The 25,364-nt window shown below is 30.9% G+C and overlaps 1 protein-coding gene across 1 annotated transcript in view; it reads left to right on the top strand.

The window, feature by feature from the left end:
- Positions 1-232: 232 nt before the first annotated feature.
- Positions 233-25,364, top strand: part of qsm (Zona pelucida superfamily protein qsm) — a 177,960-nt gene continuing 152,828 nt past the window's right edge. The window contains exon 1 of the mRNA XM_075363055.1: positions 233-507. Coding sequence (XP_075219170.1) covers positions 408-507 — 100 coding nt within the window. The 5' untranslated portion in view covers positions 233-407. The remainder of the gene's footprint in view (positions 508-25,364) is intronic.

Here is a 25,364-nt window from a genome sequence, read left to right as displayed (position 1 = left end):
AGTATGTAATAATTCAAAGAGTCGACCGTTCCATTTTTTAAATAGCTTTTAATAAGCTTTTCGTTAAGAATGAATAATTATATCACCTGTATGATACTTTAAGATAAAAACGAGCTCGGTAGAAGAAATTCAACCTTTTATAATCGAAAGGGATATTAAGCGGGAATAAATTAAGTTAAAGGGAAATTTTATTCGAGACGAAGAATATTATCCTTGCGGCTCTTGTAGGTAGGTAACACAGGTGAGCGTTCAGTAGAGAACTGCCGGCTGTGATGCTTCGATCGGGTCGGAAGAACTAAAAACGATCCTTTACACGTCGGGTTTTGAATAAAATTAAATGTGATTCCTTTTTTGTAGTTTTTTATAAAATTAAAACGTATAATCACGAATAATTTTTATATCTTTGTATGTATATAAAAATAATGACCGTCAAGAAAAAAATGCAGCTTTTAAATATAGGATTCCTGTTATGGATATTATTTATTGTGACACCTACGGACGCAAAAGGTAAATCTCTAACATAATGATATTGGGATAATATAATGTATTATTTGTTAATATCGATTAAAATTGTACATTGCATAAAAATATTGTTGTTATTTACGTACTTTTAAATCATAAACCGCCGATTATTGAAAATTTATGGAACTTAAAACAGGATGAAGGGATGAAGATTTTTTCGGATAAGTTTTTGGATACTCCGGAAAAAATCTGTTTTATTTTAACGCGATTCCATTCCGTTTAACCGACTGTTCGATTAGCGTTCCTACAAAAAATAAAAAATTGTTCCAATAGATAGGAAAAATTTATTCCTAACTTTCAAAAAAGCGAGATCTGTAAATATTACGGTGATGGGGAAGGTTTAAAAAGCTTTTATAACGTTACTGTCGAACGATCGGTATCAGTACGGAAGTTTATGGTTTGATAAAGCATTTAAATCGTTTAATTTCATTTAAGATTTCAATTACGATTCGACTTTATTTACAATAATTTCTTTTTCAAACACCGAAATATTTCGAGTTTTTTTATTAAACGTTTTATAATTAGTATACTGAAAAAAAAAAAAAAATATTTTTCATTCGTTTTCAACTGTTTGTTAAATCGATGTAATTAACATTAAAATTGATTTTTATTGATTTTATTGAACATTCCTTTCAACTAAAATAAATGAATATTTTTGGGGTGTCCTTTTTTTTTTAATTTTCAACTATGTTTTGTTCAGCGCAGTTATTGTTAAATATGTTCTAATAAATATTGTACTAAGTATTATTTTCTCAGCCTGTTAATTTTATTATTATTCTCTTCCTGAGAATCTAACGATTCGTGTTAAAATTTAACGGTAAATCTATTCGATTGTTTATATACAGTGCGTTAATAACCTATAGAAAAAAATCTATTAATATGAATCATACGAACAGTCTGGACGTTATGTAACATTTTCTAATGTTTAACTGAACAGTGGCGTTTTGTAACAGCGAAAAATAAATTGAAAGTAAAGCAAAGAATGTAAACAGCAGAGCTGTTTCTCAAACATTACTAAAATTTAAAGGATGGTATATTAAGCCGTATGAGTTTAGTTAATTTGGATTTGAATTAAGGTATACCGAGTAAAGACCGTAAGAGAGGACAGAAATTTCAGGTATGATAAATCCGACGGCATCGATGACGCTTTATCTAGGAAAATATTGCTCTAACGTCCCAAAGATTTATTTTTGAATCGAATTTTTTGTTCGTATTATTACGATATGTAGGTGCTCATCGTGATCGTTAAAATCTGTCACTTCATACTAAAAAATAAATTTGTTTCCTGTATCCGACCTGTTATGGATATTTGCCATAGGGTAACGATAAAGGTTAACGTTAGAGTATCGAAAACAAAAACTAAAATTTTTTATAATTTCTCATTATTAGAAATAATAGTTTACCCTCAAGCTGTTGAAAGTTTATTTGATTTTCTAGTATAATAAATAGTTTTTTATGTTTAGTATTTTGTATTTCGTCGCGGAGAATGAAGACTATAATTGAAAATACAGCATCAAAGAACATGTCGAAGTGAAAAGATGGTATCAACCGGTCTATCAAAACGTGACAATATATATATATAAAATAATAATATATGATTATCCGCATATTGGTTGAATTAATTTCACCGGTAGTTTCGTTAAAAAAAATTATAATTTTTTCTTTGCTATCCTTCTAAGTGACTATGTGTTTTTTAATTCCGTTTTATTTAATAAAATCAAAATAAAACCGTAGATTCTGCCCGTGTATACATTTAGCTATCACCTAACTTACCCGTAAGATATTTATATCGTAGTTTAAAAGTTAATACGATTTAAAAAAGTACAGAAGCGTATAATTTTCGATTTGAAAAATTCCATGAACTTTTCGCGACAGAGACTTAATAGACATTTCCAAAATAATAAATTGCGACCTGATTTCGTCCCATTATTTTCATCAGGAATAAATGTACTCGCTATGTCAATTGTCTTACAGATAATTTTCTCCGGGTTTTTAGGACCTTTTTATTCAAGGTGAATAATTTGTAAATAGCCCGTGTAAAAAGATGCGTTTTTCGGGCGATATGATTTTCTTTTTTATATCAATTTATGCGATTAACTACTTGTTTCGATGAACTTCATCGTCTTGTAAAGTCGATCGGATAAAGTAAGCGCTTTCAATTATAAGTATATACATTTATGATTGTTTTTACTTAACGATATACCAGTAAATATTTTATATCAAAATGTCTGGGACAACCGTAAAGAAATCGTGATATTATTACTGTTGATATTTTTTTTTTTTTTTTTATTGTTTGTAATTAAAACAAATTATTTTTACGAGTAATTATTTTTCTAAAATAGGAGATGTTGTTCTCGTTACAAAAAACAACGGTTTCTTATGAAGTAAAACGTACTTACTATCATATGATTTGTAGAACACATTGATTCTATGAATGCGTATGTGAACTCTCATTAAAACTCTGCGCTTGCATTTATGAGTATAAATGTGGTATAAAGCTGACAAATACCGATAAAGGATTTCAAATAAAAATACTAATATGCTAAACCGGGTAACTATGAACAGAATTTTAAAAATTAACAAACGATCGTAAAAAATGTACCGTTCGAATACATTGTCTTCCTTCTGCTGCAGTGGGGTAACGGATTAAGACGACTTGGTACTTTTATAATGTCCTTCCAGCTTATCGCATCACTTTAGTACGTTGTTGAAATTGTACATCCAGATTTATAAAATGTTAAATGACAAAGTGCTAATCAGCGCATAAAATTTCGTTTGTAGTAAAAAAGTGGGAAAATTAATAAAAAATGATGCTGTTTCAGTTATTCGTGCAAAAATAAAAAAGAAGTCATTGGGGCATATCTAGTTGTGAATTCGGTTAAAAAGAATTCAGGAGTTACGAATGCCTAAATCGTAAGAAATTTCTTTTGGATTTTTTTTTTTAACTTGTTAGCAAATTATAACAAATGTAGTCTACTTCATACCTTAATTTTAAGTAGAAACAACTTGCGAGAACGAGATACGCACCCTTAAAATAATTTTTAATCTATAAAATAATCCGGCAGCAAATATTATTAATTAAAGTGATTTTTTAATGCTCTTTGATTGTTATTGATTAGATGCTACGGTACCTGTTAGTGGAATCAAGAGATCGATGCGAATAAAGATAATACTCAGGAACAGAGAATTTTTACATGTATTGTAAAACAAAGAAAACAGGATGCCATATTAAAACCCAGATAGATTTTGTTTGATTGTTATTACTAATCCTGAAAACATGCTTACACAGTGTATACGTATATCATAGCAAAGAAACAAACAAGCGCCCTGCAAAAACAAATTACAGGTGTTTCTTTTGTTCGATCGTCCTTGTTTATTTCGCAGGAATCAGATATATAGTATAATTTAATGATGAGATAATCTTTACTATTCTAATTTATAGAATAAAAGAAACCTTGATTATTTCAATTTGTTTTTTATTTTATCTATTTTTAATGCTTGCGTTATAATACCTTAAAAAAATTATTGTACTTTTTTTACAACTACAACAATTTACGGATGAAATCATATTTAATGTTCATCAATTTAGATAACTTAACCTGATAACTAACTTATGTTTTTTTTTTGTTTTTAGAAAAGGTATTTTTTATAGAACATTTAATTAATTAATCGATTAAAAATTGATTTTAAGTTCTGTTTAGCACGGATTATTTATGCATCTTATAAAGAACAAAAGTCTTACCTCGCAAGGTAGCTCAAACGGCAGCGAAAACAAATGATTTTAGGCGTATCCGAAAAATTCGATACTCGGCTTGGTTTAGCGCGTTCTCGACAGACTTTTTCATCTATTACCAACGCACAAAGTACTGGTTAAGCAAGTCAATATTGAAAAACATATCTATTTTCATAATTATGATCTATTTTCCTCTATTACTAATTAATTTATTGTTACGTTTACTGCTGTGTTTACCTATTTGCTAATTAATTTCTTATATTTGCTTTATTATATTAAATTATTATTTTTATTTTATTAATTTTTTAATATGAATTGTCCTGAGAAAATTAATTCTTAGTCCAGGATACCAACAACAGTCAATATATTTTTTTTATTAACTTATTGAATTATTCCGTTCAAAGACTTACATCAACCGGCAGAGAAAAAAGGTACACCTAGATCTATAAGATATAGGTGTAAATACTTAAAAAAAAAAAAAACTGGAAAAAATTAAATGCATTTTAACTGTAGTGGTACAGCGTAACAGCAGTCGAGGACACATCCTTACCGTCGTAAAGTCATGTGCACCGGCGTCATTTGTTTATTTACAACCTATGACAAAAAATAAAAAAATGGACCAGCGTATGTTAAATTGTACGCACGTAAACTAATTCTTGTATAAGTAGAATGTATAACGAATTTATTATGGGTACATCTCGATCGGATCGAGCCTCGAGTAATCGGTTACTGTTGATCAGCGCACGCTGAAGACGTATTAATTTTACGCGGCTGAGGGAACGGTTAAAAATATCTGTGTTTGCTTCTGTGAGCACACTGATAATGTTATTTGATTTTATTAAGAAGTATAAATACTTTTAATAGTCTGTATTAAAAAAGGTCGTATGTCCTATTTCTTCAAATATCGACTTAACGGACGCGTCTCGTTGTTTAAAAAAAAGCATTTTCTGATTGAAAAGATCACTTATTTATTTTCATATACAAAATATTGTTCTTGTCAACTCCATCAGTCATTTCGGATTACACAAAGATGAGTAATTAGACGCATTCAACAAAATGTAAGTAAACAAATATACTGTATTTAATTGTTATTTGTTTATTAATCGTTTGCATTAACTGAATGAGGTGTTAAGTTTTTTCTTCATAGTGATGGAGTCCGGGAAGCCGGGTTTGTCGTATATTTTCTGTGAGTGGTGGGACTTAACAAGTAAAACTTTGTAAAAATGTTACGTTCGGTATTAACCAAAGAAAAGTGGGTGCAAGAATTTATAAGTCCTTTCTCTGAAGTTATTAATCGACGTTTATACATCAAATGATTGCTGGTCATCACCGTTAGGTCCATTGCAGTTAGGCAGCATTAGTATCATAACGGCTTCGGCTGCAAGTTCTCGCTGGGGTATTTGCGGTTAGAGAAATGCTTATGTAAAACTGTGTTTGTAGTTCAGTCCTGCTGAAAGACATCGTTTCTAGGTTTCGGGTAGAATTTCTGAGGTTGTATTTTTAAAATTTAAAAACCGTACATAGACGTTTCAGATACAGCGTCTCTAGATATGCAAAATTTAGACAAAAGGTATGCATCACAGTCTAATGTTATAACGGGATTCGTTACAGTTTGTACACAATGTGACCATAAGTCTTTTTTTTCTCCCGATGAAACGTTTTTGCTTGCAGATTTTGTTTCAACGTAGCATAATAATAATTATGAATCTATTTCGCATGTAGAAAGTTACTTCCAAATTTCAGAATTATTTTACGAAAACCATGTGGATAGACATTAGCCATCAAATATCAAGGAAATTGCGATCGAACTCTTATTTGAGAGCAGGGAAGAAAAATAAAGAAAATGCTGTGGCAAAAGAAAAATGAGATATCAGTGAATTATAAAAATAAATAAATGTTTATCCAAGCGTGGAACTATATTCTGAGTTACCTTTGGGGAATTCTATTCAAGAATGAATCTTAAAAAACATCATCTCATAGGGTAATATAAAAGAAAAATAATACATCCGGAAAACTTGTGGAGAAGCTTCATCCACCCCGCAGATTTAAGTGTTGTTGGTGGTGCCCGAGGCAATTGCACAACATAACTTTGCTAAAACATTAGAATTTTTAGACGATTTTTCTTTGTCAAATGCCAGTGAGCCAAATCGAAATTGAATAATTCATTAAGATGATTAAGGTTCTCTAGAAATGAGTAAAAATCATCAATAATAAATTGAAAAACGTACTGTAATGTTCGGTGATATAACCGGGATCGTTTTGTCAAATTTACATTTAAAGAGCCACCGTTTTGGTTAATATTATCCAAGCGGTGATTTTTTTACACAGAAATATTTATCTCACCAAGGCGAAACACATTTTGTATACGTGGAGTACGGTTCCCGTTTAAAATACGAGTATGTGGGTTACTTCTCTTCCTCCTTAGGAGGGCCGTTTTTAACAATGTAAAATATGTGTTTTGAGGATCGTAGTTATTCTTTATTTTACTTTTCAAAAGCCGTTTACGTAAAATTTTACTCGAAATCATTAAGGAGTATTGGAACATAGTATAGGTTTATTTTAGTGCTCACATAACAAAACATACATATATAAGTACATATCCACTCGATTTGTTCTAGAAGTGTAATCGATTTTTCATTTTAATTAGTCTATGCGTTGAATTCGTTAAATCATTATTTTTATTTAAAAAAATTAATTTCAATTATTAGATCTTCTTTATAATCTATTGCTTACAGAATATCTGTCTCGTTTGTCCGAGAACTTTGTTTTGTTGCATTCGCACTTCGTATAACACTTGTCTCGGTAATTTTTTATCTACCCCGTACGAACAAATAATGAAAAATCTTCAGGTTTTTCAATCTCGTTAATAGTAACGATCGCCCTTCTGTACCCATTGAAAATATCTTTATAATCGGTTTCTTCAACACTTATTATTTACATTACACATTCGTTCGACAAACGAAAAATACACCTTTATTCGAGCAGTTATAATCGTATAATTAAGAGGTATCAAACTTTGATATCATAGAAGTAACATTTTATAGCGCAGTTATAACTTATTCTTTTTTAAGTTATTTTATTAAGAAATCGTTTAGTCAGGAATAGATTCAGCAATTATATTTAAAGAAAAAAGCGTAAAAACACTGTTTTTGTCCGACTGTATCATCTAAAACATCAAATCTGATTCATACGCGTAACTTTCTAAAAACCACACGGGTCGTACGCTCTAAAACACTCGATTTCACCGCCGATTTTTTTTTTTTTTACATTTTGTTCATTTTCTCCAAAATTTAATCTAAACTCCCTGAAACCGACAAATCAGGATGAGATACAGAGACTACTGTATTCAACAATATTAGATCGTTTTGGGGCCGAATCAAAAGTGTCTTTCAAACAGTATAACAAGAACTTTTATTTGTACCCTTTCTTCAAACGACCGCTTATAAAAAAAAAAAAAAAAAAAAACAACTCACAACCGACCGAATTGTTTAAAATTTGTTTCGTGTTGGAGATACGTAATTTTTTCGTGATCTTATTTTTTCAGATAGTAAATTTTCTAATAGAAGTTGTTGTTCGCTTAAATTTTGTAGTTTCCTGCGAGTTTAACATAAAATGGATGGAATAATTAAAACTGTACGGTGAATTTTTGGAACGTAGTACGGTAATGTAACATGGCTAATTTTAGGTATATTTCATAAGAAAGCTACCTATTACAATGGGTACCATGATTGGACATCCGGAAAATTTCGACATATCTTCGCGTTTCACATCCCCATACCCTAAAACCACCGTCAGTTCAAACGTTTATATATATATATATTTCACTTTTTTGTGGACACGATAACTGCCGTAATTTTGCGCCAATTACTTTCAAGTTGATACATAAAATATAGCGACCCAAAATCTCAGTCGAGTTCGTTAATGGGCAAAATCGGATCATTGGGGTGGAAATAGGAGGGGGCTTTTTCGAAAAAACAAAATATCTCTATAACTTTCTTATAAGTAAAATATCGAATTCGTTTAAAGTTCCTACTATTTTTTGGATAAGGGCCTAAAACCTATCTAAGTACAGTTTTTTGATATCACCAACCACTGGCTCAGGGGGTGGAAAAAATGGGGTTTCGAAGACAAAAAAAAAATCATACCTCCATCAATAGGCACAGAATCGAATCGGTTTAAAGTGGTCGTTAGTTCTATAAACATTACCTAAAACTTTTGTCTTAAACAATTTTTGATATGACCGACCCTTACGGCAAGGGATGACCAAAATATTGCTGGAATTGTAAGAAGATGGGACTTGTCGTATGTTAAACATTTTTTCACATGCAACCATTGTCGTATTGAGTAAATTTGAAGTTTTTCTTAACTTTAAGGTGGAAATCATTTTTATTTCCTACTTAGCACCGGTGAAATCTACCTCCGCCTTCCGACGTGCCGAAAGGGATTTTTTTCTTTTTTTTGTACGCGCCTGAACTATCCGCTCGGTATAAAGTAGTTTCATTAATACTTGTCTTATTAGACTAATAAAAGTTGTGTGATTTAAGTTGTGACTTTTGTACTCGCATATTTCATATCGATATTAATGATTTTAACTATTATTTCTGTGACTGAATGAAGTTATACGAAACATTCGGGAACCAATATCACGAGCGTATTTAATTCGGTTGATTACATGGATACGTACGTTTAGTTAACTTTTTAACTGAGGTTTTTACATCATGATATTGTGTACTTATTTACTTTTGCTGTCAATATATGTTCGTTTTAATTATAAGTCGATTATTCACTTCGTAATATGGGAAAAATGAATAAAATTTTCTCGCCGCAACAACAAAAATAAGAATTTTTTTCTTTCCTTAGATTTATTACATTAAATAAAACGGTGATAATTGCGTAATAGTATATCCTTGCGTAATTTCTTTATACGATATTTATCGTTATAAAAAGAATGGAATTTAAAATATAAGAAATTCTGTTTGGAGAACAAAATATTTGTGAACGAAAATTTAATGTAATCATATAAGTATATTAAAGGAACATTACTTTAATCTGATGGAGGAACGTTAACTGTTTACGTTATAAATAAAGTTTTATGTGGAACTTTCATCAAAGCGTGGATAAATCTCAGTTTTTAATTTATACATATTTATCAAATCGGACGACATGATTGGATAAATCTCAGTTTTTAATTTATACATATTTATCAAATCGGACGACATGATTTATCCGGTATGAAGTAATCCGGTTGAAAGTTCTTACCCCTGATTTATTTTTAAATAGAATCAAACGATTTTCTTTAATAGAAACTATACTATTCTGTCGAAAAGTTATCAAATAATATTATTTAAAAAAAACCTCGATTTTTCTATATCCTCGTTTACGTACAAATAGTATTAATGTATTTAAAATATTTCCATTAGAACCTTCTAAATTATTATTTTTTGTATCAATTTAATTTGTACCTTTTATTTTGTCAGAACCTTCTTATATTTACTACTTTATTGTTATTTCATACACTTGATCTTTGTATGTATTAACGTAGAATTTAACGGCTTCTTTTTTATTTACGATTGAGATTTGGTGATGTCGCTCTGTTCAAGGCTTTACCAGGGTTTCTTTCGATCCTCCAGGCAAATTTTGGGATGGCTCCATTTTTTATCCGGGGAGCGGGACGTCTTACATATCCCTAACCCGAACGTTACGACTAAGAATATCTATTAATTCTAAGTTCTAGTGAATTGAATATCTACTTACTTTTAATTCCTACAAAATATTTTTAACGAATACGGCTTATTTACGATCCGTAATAATTTCTTGTTATTCTTCGGTCCGTTTTCTAACAGCAAAGTATATAATGAAACTAGGGACAAGACCGACTTCTGCCGTGCGTGTTGCATTACGGTAGACCGTTTAACCCTCTCATTAGAAAATATTATTTACGGTAGTACCGTGCTGTTTACATGAAAGAGTCGATAAAGGTTTTAATTCGGGAACGAATTACTAAGGAATTAAATATAAACAAAAATTATATTTCGCGAAAGAAACTTGGAAGTGCTAGCCGCCCGTCATTAATTCCACCGGCATTTTATTACAATAAAACTCGAAAAATAATGTAAAAAGAAACTTTAATCCTTAAATACTAGGACATACATAAAAATTTTGAATATATCGGATTTTTAAATAAACTTTTCCACGATATGCCTATCGTGCTCACAAACCACGAGCAAGCTTCCTGTTTTCCTGCCTTACTTCTTCGTAGGTCAAGAAAATTTTGTGTTAAAAATGCCCTGTTTTGCTTTCGTTGGACAGTGTCATCGTCGACCGTTGCCCTAGTATTCGCCGAGCGTGGGTCTTGTCATCTATAAGGAGCATCGTCATACTTGTCATTCGAACGCAAGAAAAGTACACCGTTTATCTGTAAACACTTACTAGACCCGCATATATTATCTGTAATACTTTTTTGCGTCTCTCATTCTCTTTATAAACATAGTTTTATTTGTTTTTCAAAGGCTAGATTAACATTTTACCAAAACTTGTATAATTGTATGTATTTGTGAGTAAAACCTTTTCTTAACTTTTGATCACACACTACTTTTCTAGAAAAGGTTTTTACTCTTTAGTTTCCGTTTAAGTCGAATTTTCCGTTTAGCTCGATTCCGAAGGATCAAATAAGGTAGTACTTCAGACTGCTTATAAGCACCAGATTATGTCCTACATCCAGAAATATGCTGACAGCTTTTCACCGCAGAAATACCCGCATTCTGCTCGAGAGATGGTGGGCCGTAGCAACTCTAAATACTATTTTAGATTAAATTTAAAGTCTAGCCGATGTACTTGCATAGGAAGACAACGCTTACCGTCGAAGGGAAAATTTCGAACACGTTTTTGAAATTACACGAATACAAAAATTTGAGACCTACCTGAGTGAGAAATATTTATTTTATGCGGCTTAATTTTTTATTTTAAAAAGTAGAAACCGTTAGAAAAGTATATGAAAGTATTTATTTAAAGTATCTTCCATCCTAAGACGTTTTTTATATTAAAAATACTTACTTAACAAACAGTAAAGAATACAGGCGTATAACCTTATCGATGTCGAATAAATTATCTAATCTTAAACTCCCTTTTTTAGACTAGAAAAGAAAACAGGCGGCAATTGTGTATAGTTACTGTCTGGGCTGTATAAAAGATTATAATTACAAATTTGTTGTCTTCTTTGCAGTTCAGTAGAAAAATTATAATAGGCAATTGAAATCGGTTACAAAAACGAAGTACAATAGCGTCCTGAGGCGATGTTATGGAGGCAGTTGTAATATCGAATCGCGTATTAAAAGATATTGGTTTATTCAAAGGGTCGGTACATAGTTAGATGAATTTACAGTTCGGTGTTTCATTTTCAAACAATAGAAATTACCTTAGGAATAATATACCTTCCACCAGCAATATCAGGTTGTTTTTTATTCGTTTCTTCTTTTATTTCTCCTCTGAATGTAATTACCTTTCAACGGTCTCTTTTTATTACTCTTAATAAACTTTCCTTTCTATTTTTCTATTCTATATATAAGCTACTGCCTATTAGCAATTTTGTACACTTTTGCGTCGTTATTTTTCTACCCTTCATAAAATTCCGTGCGAAACGTATAATCGATTAATTGATGACATTATAATCTATAAAGTAGCTGTAATATTATTAGTCGGTATAGTGTTAAACCTGTATGAATTTTACTAACCGATTTATGAATAAAAAACTGTTGGAAGAAGTTTTTAAAAATGTTAGTACATACATTTAACCAATAAAACGCTTTTGTGCGAATAATTGCTAATGTGCAGGTTACTTAAATATGCTTCACTAACTTGTCTATCCGTTACAAGCTGAAAACCAGTTAGAATAAGGCATTTTTTGTTTTATGGTCACTACTCTCAACATAGCTATGACTAGAAATTATACAATTATTTCTATTCTATCTATATGCTTCAATTCGGTCTAAACTGTTCAACCAATTTAAAAAAAAAAAAACTTACAGATAACTTTTATCTTTTAATTCTGCGAAAATAATGGAACTATTAAATTTTAAGTACTGTTATCATATTTTCTTCCTCTCTTTCTGTGAAAAATAAATTGTTTTTAGTAATATACTATGTCGTACGAAAATTAAAAAAATTAGGAATTTATTGCCGTAACCAAATGATCGTAGACCTTATACGAGACGCAAATTCTTTTTAAAAACTAATAGCCATTCTCAAGTTAAGAAGTATCTCGTGTCGGGCTTTCCGAGGAGCGCAATAATTTCTTCTCATTTTTTTCACCGAGTCGAATACAATGTGGCTTATCATCATACAGATCCGGACGGACTGCAGGCAGTGGCGGATCCAGGTGGGGACATGGGGGTCATAGCCGCCCGAAGGCCTTGCATTTTTAAAATGAAGTCGAAAAGATTGGAAACTTTTTATCAATATTGTATTGTCAAAATAACCAGTTGCAAATTGCAACTCTCTAAATAACGTGAATATGTATTTTTTCTTAATAGGTAATTAAGGGAGGCTGACGTCACTTGCTCTAATGAATGTTCATAACGACTTGGAAATTGATATAGATCGCGTTATCGATCGGTATGCTAAGATGCGTAATAATCGAGACGAATTTATTTTGTAAATAAATTATTGTATTACTATTTTTATTATTATTGTATGAAATTTTTGATTTTAATAGATTAATTATAAGTATTGAAGTGAATGAACAAATAAAAATCAACTTAATTTAAATCTTCATATTACTATTTTTTTATACCATGTTATATTATTACATCATTTTGATTGTTTGCATGGAAGTCTTTATTAAAGTTGTTAGGACTATACAGTGGAGCTTAAAATTAATTTAGCTTCTGGAGTCCCCGTAGAGGGTCATTTCGAATAACTTACAGCTTAATTTTTATAAATCGAAATAAAATTGAAGAAACTTAAGCATTTTTGTTTTTTGGTTTTGCCAAAATCCTCCCTTTTATTTCTTTTACAGCAATACTAATGATTGGTTAAACGATTTTTTGTGTTTAAAAATAGTTCAGAATATACCTAGTACGTATCCAATAAAAGTGTATGAAATATTTTATACCCGATCCAATTAGAAGGGAATAGGAAAATGTGTTCTCTTGCTCCCAATGTCCCCCCCCTGCGTAATCCAGTTGCTGGATCTACCCCTGATTGCAGGTGATATTCAATCCTTCGAGTGTCTCCTTTACTTCGGTCGATGCCGAGACCGGTTGTAAAATGTACACCATTACTCTCAGAGAAAGCGACTCCGACTTGCATTTACGACTCATATCTTTTACCTATAAAAACATCAAGTCGATGAATCCCATTCTGTTGTTAAACGCCGACTTATACATCGCGTCTACTTCTATAATCTGTTTTCGTGAATTATAAGTTTCGATGTATTTATATTTTGATTTCAAAACCGTTTTTTTATTCGATTTTGTTTCTGTTCTCTAATTAACGCGGTTAATGTTATTCAGAACAGTCGTACGTTCGTTTTCTTCTTTTAAAGCGAGAACTTTGTTTTAAACTTATCTCGATTACAAATTCTTTTTTTTTTTGAGCCGTGTCTAGAAACCTTGACATTTAATAAATCATACCGTCTACAAAGAATTATTCATTGTCTACACTAAAATATTATGAACTAAACGAACCGCAACTAAACTTAACCAACAGCTAGTCCCTGACACGGTTACATGGAGTATGCGTGTGTGTGTGTGTACGTGTATGCTTTATCGACATAAGGGCTTAGAACTGTCTTTACGGTTTAATATAAAAAATAAACCGCTCTGCACTAGAACCACCGTACTGCGGTAAAATATTTCAACTCTACTTAATAGAAAAAGTTGCTTTTTTAATTTTTCTCCTTCAATAAAACAGATATTTGATTCGTTTAAACTACTTTCTCTTTTCGTGTTAAGCGTTCTCATTTCTTAATTAAAATGATTAAATGAGGTATAAACTACTCATATATAGCCTACTTATTTACGCAACCTGAAAATAATTATACTGTAGGAATTTTTCCTATTATTTTAGTCGGTTTACGCATTAATTATTTCTGAAAGTTACTAATTTATAATAAGGTAATTGTATGTGGAGCTACATAAAAATTCTTAAATCTTCCATGTTTCTATATTATTTTTTTACGATTAATATAAACTCTGAGAGCGTGGAGAAGACGGTAATGGCCGAAATCCGAAACGGTTGTATTTTACATCCGAAGGACAAACTATCCTGATCTATACGGAAATATTTATTTCCGATGTCAATTCGTGATGAGTTTATAACCATTTTTTTTGCATGTAGTATTTACTGTTTTGTTTATTATAATCGCTTTAATTAGATTACTGTTCTTAATCTGTATTCTGTGTTCCGTGAAGCGTTCGCTTGCGGCTTTTGTATGTTAATAAATTTATATATTTAAAAAAAAATATTAACGCTAATTTAAACTATAAACAGAGTTACGTTTATTAACGAGTATCGGACCGACGCTATCCGATAACGCCATAACGCTTAAAAAAGTTTCGCTAACATTTTGAAATTTAGAAAAATATTTTACGATTTTTCTGGATTGTAAAATATTTATTGTAAAATATATCGTAATAATTATAGATCTAAAACAAAACCGTTTTTTTATTATTGTCTCACCAATAAAGAAAGTTTTTATCTTTATCTAAAAACTTTTCAGGACGTTTTTTTGTAGAAATACCGAAAAACTATTTTTGGTTTCTCCCGTGCTTAAAATACACACAATGATTATTTAAATTTATAGCTTCATCATCGAAAATCTTTAAGTGATCGTAAAGTAAACGATATCGAACAAAAGAGAAAAAACATAACGCGATTGTGACGTGATATTTGAACTTGCAAATTAGTTGTATTCGTAAAAGGCATAATTTACGGTTAACTAAAATAAGAAAGCCACTGGACATACATTTCCTGATGGCTTATTACCGCATTAAATTTCTAAATATCTTTTGTTTTTGTTACGTTCAGATTAATCAATTTAATTTTTACCAAAATGGATTTTTCCGTTTTAATTGATGTAAGTTACATTAACAAATCGAAAATGTATCGGTTAATTCGATGAATCGAATCGTAATTTCTGTAGCGTGTCGATCGTTTAAGCGTACTATTTATAAAGCAAAGGAAGTGTTAAGTTCGTGACAAACTGAGATTTTTTTTATTATATTTTAAAGATTTGCGTAAACCCTGCCCTTAACTTTATATCGAGCAGTTTAATTTATTTACTCGTTTACGAACGAGTGAACAACTTTTAAAAGTATTGTTTATTTGTCGGTTAACGCGGGGATAGCGCTAGGAGATTCGATTCGGTACGGTCAGAAATTACTGCAACGCACGAGCAGCTGTGGACTAACGGACATTAATTGCTCTTTCTGCTTACCGCTCATATCGATGCAAAGAGCGAGATGACGAGCAGCGCCGATATCACGCGACAACCTTAAGAACCATTTTGATAGACTCTTTATATTTAATGAACCGTATAATCATAGTATATTAATGCAGTAGATGGTGCTATAACGATAGTATATGATTAACGTCTTATGTATATAAAAGCGCTCATGAAATCAACACCGGCCTGAAAGTATTCCGCTTTTGTAAGCTTTGTATTATCAGAGGCGGAGTTTTGAAACGTATATTTCACCACCCAGTCGTTTGAGAAGAATGCGAAAAAATGAAATAATTTGGAGAATTCCTTTTTAAATTTCCTTTCAAACAAGATTTTACATAACGTACTATATATTAAGCGCAGTTACCATTTTATTACTTTTCCGAAAAATATTGTTTTCTAATGCAGTTTTTTTTAAGTTTCTATTTCCTTCTTATCGAGATTTATGCACACACTCTGTAAATAAATAAATTAAAAAACAAATATAAAAAAGAAATATATATATATATATTTCTTATATATTCTCACTTAAATTTTTCAGATTGTTGGTTTTTTATTTTTGGTGGAAGCTTTTAAATTTATTTTTTTCTACAGCGCATTTGTCTTTCTGTTTTTAGTCGATTATTTTTGTTATTTTTATTTGTATAGCGCGTCAAAAGTGTATAATCTTGAAAATGTATCTTCAGTCTACGCCGGCAATGATTTTATTAGTTTAGATTTTGGGCATAAATAAAGGTACCTTAATGTTTCCTGCGGTCATTCATATCTTCACTTATCTTTGTACGAATTTTCCAATCATTTTGTCGAATTTCAAGTCCTGTCAAAGTCAAACTTCGACTTTAACCGATCGATGTAGATTATTTATATTTTTTACTGCAATTCTTATTATTGAATCGCGATTATTTCTCTGTTCCTAAAATGGAGATAACAGATTTACCTGTTTGAAGGAGTTTAAGGTGAGGCTATTGTAACGATAAAGAATTACATGAAAATTTCTTAGTTTATTTCCCTATAAAAGGTTATTAGATGCTCATTAATTCGCACGACCGTTTTGTGTACAAAATTTGGACACTTATTTCGGGCTCGGTTTTTTTCACACCAAAAAAATGTTCCTAGTTTGATATCTAATCCGATCTATTTAAATAATTATGTTCGGCTAATTTCAGTGCAAGTCCAAATATTCTGCATCTTTATCACTCATCTAAAAACTTCGTAAAATATTTATTCATCCTTTGAGATGATATCGGTCGGCTACAAAAATAAAATTGTTAATAAAACTTCAATTACGAAAAGAAGAAAAGGTTTCTTCGGTGTAAATTCTTTCATCGTCAAATGATGACGCAAAATTAATTCAAATTAGGAAATGAACGTTGTAGACTATTAACTAGCTTGCGAAGTATGATTTCCTCGATAGTGTCAGTTACACTACAATGAATATCTTGACCGAATCGTGGTTTTATTATTATTTACGTTTTCTCATTTAAAAGCCGATGGAGCGATCGTTGAATTAATTCTCAACCTAATTAATCTGATCGGTGAACCAATAACTTTCTTTAAATTAAATCGTAGACTTACGGCTGAATGTGTGTGTCTGCACTACTTTACTTCATCTCCATCTTTATATTCTGTTTTAATAATAATAATAACAGCAATTTTTGTTTTATGAATCTGTCTTCATCTAAACAAATTTACATGTGATATATTCTAAACGGGCTTGCTTCTACTTGTTTTGACCACGACTGCCGACTAAATAATTAAAATAGTAATGATGCAAAGATCTTTAAAAAACCACAAAAATAGTGAGACAAAAACAGATTTGAAATCAATCTATGGTAACTCCGTGAACCAGATTTACAACTGGTTGTATAGAAATATATTCCAGAGTAATTGGAAAAAAATCATTCCTCTTTTCACTCTTGCGGTTAGAATACATGTAAATTTGTGCGTTTTTCAATCAGAATTATACGTAAAGTTTATCTCTTCACAATTCGATCTACTATTTATTTTTTAAAATCGTCGTGTCATACAACTGACAAAATCTATATAAATAAAAACGTAAATGTTTATTCAAAATCTTAAATCTCCGAAAGTTCTTCACCGATTGCTTTGAAATTTTGGCACAGCGTTGCATTCGAATACGCGCGTGTTTTTATATACCTACTATTTATATTCCTAAGATGTCAAACCTGTGACAGATAAAACATGCTTTTTTTGAAAAACAGCGCTATCTGTTGGACGTAAAAGCAATACACGTTATACTAAATATTTTACGATTCCATTTCAATGTTTCCGATGTGTGTGTCCGCTATAGACTAAAAAACTACTGGACCTATTTACGAACGGGGAAAAAGGGATAAAGGGAAAAATGGAAAAAAGAAAAAAGGGGAAAACGAGAAGGAAATAGAAAGGGGAAAGGGCGGAAAGTGGAAGAGGGAAATATAAATGAGGGAAGAAATGAGAAATGGGGGAAAATACATGAAAAGTGGGGAAAGGGAATGTGATAAAATGATATAGGGATAAGTAAAAAAGGGAAAGGGGAAAAGGGAAAGATTAAATTTTGTGAAGTTCCGAATGTTCATTTTATTAATGTTTCATCAAACTTTCAATTGTGTTCATTTAATCTATATATACTCAAATCTAGCAATAACGAAGCATTGCCGGGTCTGCTAGTGTAACATAAGATTGGAGGAAATGTAAAACACAAAAATGAATTTAACAATAAATGACCGAAATAAATCTTGTAACAGACCGTGAAAAATCATTTAAACTTTGCCTTAAGTAATAAATCAACAAACTAAAATCGCATTAGAAAATACAGTTACTTAAAATAAGATTCGATATTATTCGTTCCTGCAATTCTCCAATTCTGCATTAATCGAACTCGCGAATCTTTTTACAGATTCCTCCTCGGATGTGGTGTAAAGATTTTAACTGAAACCGATAAGTTTCTTTTTCTATAAGCATAGCCAAAATATTCCCGGATGATAATTTGTTTTTCAAACACATAACATTCATAAAAAAAAAAACGATGCAGAAAAACACGCGCGGTGATAAAACGTACAGCTATTAGACAAAAAACCGAACCTGTTTTTTCATGATTTAGGATCATAGTGTTTTTTTTTTTTAATTTCATGCTACTCGCAAAAACAAAAGTGTCGTTATTCAGTTTCTGACAAAAACTAAAAATTTTTTTTTAGTACAATGGAGAATAATACTCACAAGTATTGATATGATTATACAATATGTATTAAAATTACATTCTGACATTACGCCGGCATACAAGCATATTCATATATTGTTTTTATAAATTTAGCAGTTTAGATCTTAGAAGATCTATTTATAAATCTTCCTTAGTATTAAGATGCTACTGAAAGCAGTTACTTAATTCCGTAGTAATATATCGCCGAATTAAAAAAACAATTTTAATTTTATAAAAAAAAAGAAATTAGATTTTTATCTGTTTGACCTAATTCCGTTTTGCTTACTGAATTAATTATACATATCGATAACGAATCGAACCACTGATTTGTTTTTATTGTCTTTATTTTCTTTTTGTTATTCTTTTTAATGGATATTTCATGTGGAATAATGAATAGAAACATAACGGTAATTAGAAATCGATGATTGTTCTCTATAATCCGATGATGTAGTATTTAATTTATTTTTGGAATCTGATTCGTGATGCATACCAGTAATCGTGATTGCTGGTATGCATCATGAATATATATTTCTCAATTTTTTACTTATTGTATTACTAAGAAATTATTATCGATTTTATCATGAACGTTCACTTACTCGCTTGTTTTTTTTTCTTTTTTTCTTAAAGTATACAATCATGCTAATTCAAGAACAATAATTTTTGATTTGGTAAAATTTGATCGAGTATCCCTTGATTACTTCTCAGGGCCTCATAGATTTTAATTGTGTGGAAGGGGATGACCTAACCCACGAGGTATAAAAACTTTACTGATTTTCAGTGTTTTCACAGAAAAATTTCAAGAATTAATCGTGACTATAAAACAAAATCGAACTGAATGCGTAATTTTTCTGAGCTCTACATACAATTGCAGACCGGCTCGAGCTAAGCTGAGGCAGCTTAAAGAAGGAATGACTGCCTACGGATGGTTTGGTCGGCCGCTCGTTTCTATAGTCGATGGAAATTAGTTACGACTCATCGCATGCTACAGTTTAAAGTGAACGATTTATAATAATCAATTTTTATAAAAAAAATATGCGTAATTCTATTTTACGCTAGTAAATTATTTAAACAAGATAGTACTTGTCCCGTGTCAACCGGGCAATTTATAATCCTTCATTTTATAAAATCGTAAACTTTGTCATATAACAGACCCGAGAAAAAGACTGCTGCTAACCTCTAATTTATTACATCACGATGTTCGGTTTATTTTCATAAATATAAATTCAAATAATAATAATATAATTCTCATAATCATAAAATTTTATATAATTACAAAGTAATTCGTATCTCAACCGTAGAAAACGATGTGTTGTAATTGATGTAGTCGACACCCGAGGAAGGTGATCGACCCTTCTAGTCTGAGTGGCTGACTCAATGTAGCTTGAGACGCCTATCCAAAGGGAAGTTCACTCCCTAGGATGCTTAAATAAAAAATTCAGTTTTAATTTGATCACTTCTATTTAAAAATATGTCGGACAAATTTTACAAGTCAAACTTTTAGATATTAATGACTAGAACAGTTAGTTGTATCGCAGTACAAAGTTTATACCTTTTTAAATACAAAATTTCTAACTTTTTAGACTGTTTTAATTCATCCGATCAAATCTAAAAATTATTAAATAATTGTTGAGAGGAAAAAAAATTATTTTTCTGAAAAAAAATATTATTTTAAAATAACCTTTTTTTAGTTAAGGTTTTTTTTTACCTTTTGAAATTATTGCCTGGTATTTGTGGCGTCTTAGATGAGTTATCGGTTTAGATATGAAATTTTCAATATTTCACCTACCGTCTGATTAACAATTCTCTTCCGTATCCTTAAAAATTTCTGTTCCTAATCATATCGGCGAGCGAGTGGAAGTGAAGTACGGATTTGCTTTTGGTTTGAGGAATTATTTACAAAAATATTTTCGTGTTCTGAAACCCTGTACCAAATAGGAATCGTTCATATTAATTTTTATCAGTTTAGATTTTCGGTTACGTATTTATTTTTTTCGCTTTCCTTTTCTGATTTTTATTTTTATTTTAAGGTAATTTTCCGTTTTCAAGCCGTGATTAAATGTCGAAGAACATCAAAAATTACTTTCCTCTCATTCTCGCAAAGCCCAGTCGACCTTGAACTTCACTATAACAGATAGGGATCGAACACAAGGCGTAGCTAAATTTCTTAAAAAATTATGAATAATTTACCTGTCGAAAAAGTTGTAAATGCATATTAGTTCCCGAGATCGATGAATCATTTTGTCGCCTCCGATTTCTGTTATCTTCTCAGTTTTACAAAAGAAATATCAGATCAAATTTAGACTAAAATAAAAAGTTAAATGTAACATGTGAAAAAAACAATACTTAACGGACATCCAAAGAATAAACTAACTTTTAATGACTTATTTATATATAGAGCACTAGAATTCCCGTAGCGGGTCACCCGCTCTTTACGATTACTTGCGCTTATTTTATGGTTTTTAGTCAAGTAATTCAAACCCACCGGGTTGATCTAGTGGTGAACGCGTCTTCCCAAATCAGCTGATTTGGAAGTCGAGAGTTCTAGCGTTCAAGTCCTAGTAAAGCCAGTTATTTTTACATGGATTTGAATACTAGATCGTGGATACCGGTGTTCTTTGGTGGTCGGGTTTCAATTAACCACACATCTCAGGAATGGTCGAACTGAGAATGTACAAGGCTAGACTTCATTTACACTCATACACATCATACTCATTCATCCTCTGAAGTATTATCTGAAAGGTAGTTACCGGAGGCTAAACAGGAAAAAGAAAAAGTCAAGTAATTCAGCCAGTCGCGTCGCACATACAGTAACAGTGGTAGTTGGGCCGCCGCGTTGTACACGGTCGCCCTCCTTAAAAGATCGAAATTCAAAAAAAGCAGAAAATAATTTTTAGATATTATCTGTAGAGTATTTTCAAGCCCAAATCTACTGAATATCTCGTTTAGTGTAGTCGAAAATTTGGAAAATTTGCAATTATTGTTCAAAGTTCTTTTACCTTTCTTCACCCCTTTCAAGGTCGAATTTCGAAAAATCTAGAAATTTCTTTCGGATATTCGCATGAAGATTATACACACCAAAAACCAAGTTGATTTCTTCATTTGTTACCAAGAAATTAAACAAATAATCGGGTTTCAAAAAAAAAACTCAAAAATCAATTTTTAATCTTTTAAACTCGGAATTTCAACAAATCTATAAATTTATTTTTAGATATTCACATGAAGATTACACAAACCAAAAATTTACTTGATATCTTTATTTTTTACCGAGAAATTAAACAAATTAATAAATTTTATTTTTACTACATTTTAACACTAAACTCTCGGAATTTAAAAAAAATCCTTTCGTAGTGTGCACTTATACCGTAAGATACACGTGTATACAAATTAATTAATTTTGTACAAATTTAATTATATGTATTTAATTAATCTAATTTTATCAATCATCAATCAATTTATACATCATCAATTTTCTTTCATAGTGTTCCCTGAACGTTGATTATGAATGACTCATGAAATGTTATTTTATATATATAGTTATGTTAAATCAAATGGTTTTAAGAACACTATTTTTCGATTCCTTTTAGACTAAATTTATTTATAACGTTTTGCTGCAGTTGCCGTATTATTTCCTTTTATATTAACCGTCTGAACCGAATTGCTATGGGTTTATTCTGTCACCCACAAAAAGGGTGACTTTTTAATTTTGCCTCACTATCTGATGTTATCTCAAATAAATTTTGGCAGTTCATCTGTAGCAACGATCCATTTACTTTACATTTTAAACTCATAATAGAGAATAATAGTAATTTATTGTTTAATTTTTTTTTTAATCTCAGCCGTTTAAAATTAATTCGTGATTATATACGAATTAAGTGTTCAAAAATATTACAGATATCTGCATCAGTTCGTCGACCGTAGATATAAATGCCGTATTTACACGAGTAACTTTAGCATCGTAACTTAGATTCAACCTAGATGTTTGTGTTACGGTACCACGGGATTTTTATTATATAATACGAGTTTATTATAATAATTTTTAATATAATTTTTATTACGATACGAGTTCAAATGAAGTATCTCCAAGGAAGAACAATTTTTGTTCAACTAAATATTTTTCTATGGGGTTACTTATACATGTATCATTTAGTTTACCGGTTAGGTCAGATGATATTTTTAATCGATCTTGTAATCGAAAATAAATCGGTTTACAATATCGCTCACTAAACAGAGTACGGATAAGATTTAAAATAATATTTTTGATAATATTAAAATACGAAAACTGCTGGAATTTAAGGAAACAAATGTATTATTACGTTAGGGTTAAGATATTTTAAATAATTATTTTTTAAAAAGTATCGGTCCGCGTTACCGAACCGAGGTGGATGAACTATAAGATCGTTTTGACATCGACATCGTTCATTTTGTTTAATGCACGGCTTACCGAACAGAAGAGAATTTTTACATCGTATTTGAAAATTTACGAAGCGGTTATCGATCGTAATGGCATATCCTTATTAGGAAACCGTTTCTCCCACTACTTTTTTATGTGACGGCAAAGCCGGTTTCTAGGGTACTCGGTATAAACACCCCTTTGTTTTCTACCGTTGCGAAGAAGAAGCGTTCTCTCGCACGGATTGAAACCGTTTGATCCGTTCCGTGTGGGCTGCAATGTCCTCACAGTTACAGATATGTGAGCGATATAAGTTGTCCGCATTTATACGGTGTAGGAAGTGAATGTTGTACACGGTGGTCGAACGGTTTTTTCCTTTTAACCGACTCTTATAAACTCTTTTTTTGTCGCTTAAAACCACCACGGCGAATGTATAACCTTCACCTGCATCTGATTACCCGGTATCCTATTTCATTTTTCCTTACTTCTTCCTTAAGATAGCTATTGTGTTTATCTTTGTACCTTCTTTGTCTTCGGAAAGAAATTTGATTAACGTAGTTTGCGAAATATAGTAATTAAACGACTTTTTCTTCAAGAATCCGGTAAATATTTAAACGTGGACTCGTGTAATCGAATTCGAAATTAAAAACTTTATAAATAGAAGTGGTAAACAAATATTAAATTTATTCATAAATAATGAATAAATTTCAGCGAACTCGGACAAAACGGCGCCATTTCAGCTTTTAATATGAAAAAACCCGCACTCGAGTCCCAGTTAAGTTTAACATATCCTAGTAAAAACTTCGAGGTTTTAGGGTGATCAATCATCTAATAAGCAAAAAAAATTAATTTCTTTAAAATTTAGTTTTGTTGATTGTTGAATTATGATTTTGTTGTAATCAGTCGTTTGTTTTATTTAAATTACCACAATTACACGATCGAATTACAAACTTTAGATTAAGCTACACGAATTGAAATGCTAATAAATACCGTCTCCCGTGCGGAACGGTAATCGCTAGAACTGTACTTAGTCAGTTTGGCCGTTTGGAACGACCGTTTTAACTGATGATAGTATATTCTTCACGAACTCCAAAGAAAGTACTTCCATAAATCGGCAGTTGAAGGAGGCTGGCTATTATTCTTACCATCGCGCTTATAGCGGCAGGATATTTCGTTTCGTAGATTTTTTTATTATACAGCTATAAAATAAACAGAATAAATCTTAAAGAGTCGAGGAAACTGATATTATTGTGACTTATTCGGATATGATAACTAATTATAAACGTAATTATTAAAACTCGACTGAACTGCGAATGAGAATATTTGACGCAGTCATATTACGCGTCATATTAAGGGAAAAATGTGTTACATTCCTTTAGTTACAATTGTTCTTTCAGGGTTGTTGTTTCCAAGGGTTACTCCTAAAACATAGTTCAATTAAAAAATTATCGTGTTTTATAAGGAAAACTATTTTAGTCTGTGTTAAATTTAAATTTAAAAAAGTTATTTTACGACTGAATTTTTTTCTAAAAAGTATGTTACAACCTCGGTGTATCGAAGTGTTCTTTTTATATAATATTTTCTTCTTCGAATTAAGTTTCAAAATAATTCTCAACGGCTAAACGTAAAATCTGTTGCAACAGTCGAAAGAATGTTATCTGTTTCGACAATCTAATATATCTGTATTCATATACGACACAAAAATATTAAACTTTATCGAATGTAGTTTCCAAATTTTTCGTGAACTTTGGAATTATACTTTTTGTATAAGTACATTTTGTTTCGCAGTCGATTACTGTTAGATGCATACGCCTTCAGGATAATAAAAGTAACTAAACGGGCGGTTAAGCGAAGACAAACGTACTGGTTCGGTATCACACGGATGTGATTTGTTTGTAGTTTACAAATCAAATAGAAAGTAATAACCAGTATCTCGAACTCGTGTAGGATTCTTTAGGAATCCTGTTCTCAACTGTTTATGCAATATTTTGCCCTTGTTTTATTTATCTGTTCGTAATGTGTACGGAACGATTTATTAAATATTTACCGATCGTGGTAAGTTATTTTATTACTTAACATG

The sequence above is a fragment of the Lycorma delicatula genome, chromosome 4 (genome assembly GCF_047948215.1).
Source record: "Lycorma delicatula isolate Av1 chromosome 4, ASM4794821v1, whole genome shotgun sequence".
In the NCBI taxonomy this organism is placed as follows: domain Eukaryota; kingdom Metazoa; phylum Arthropoda; class Insecta; order Hemiptera; family Fulgoridae; genus Lycorma; species Lycorma delicatula.
This window is presented reverse-complemented; position numbering and strand designations above follow the sequence as displayed.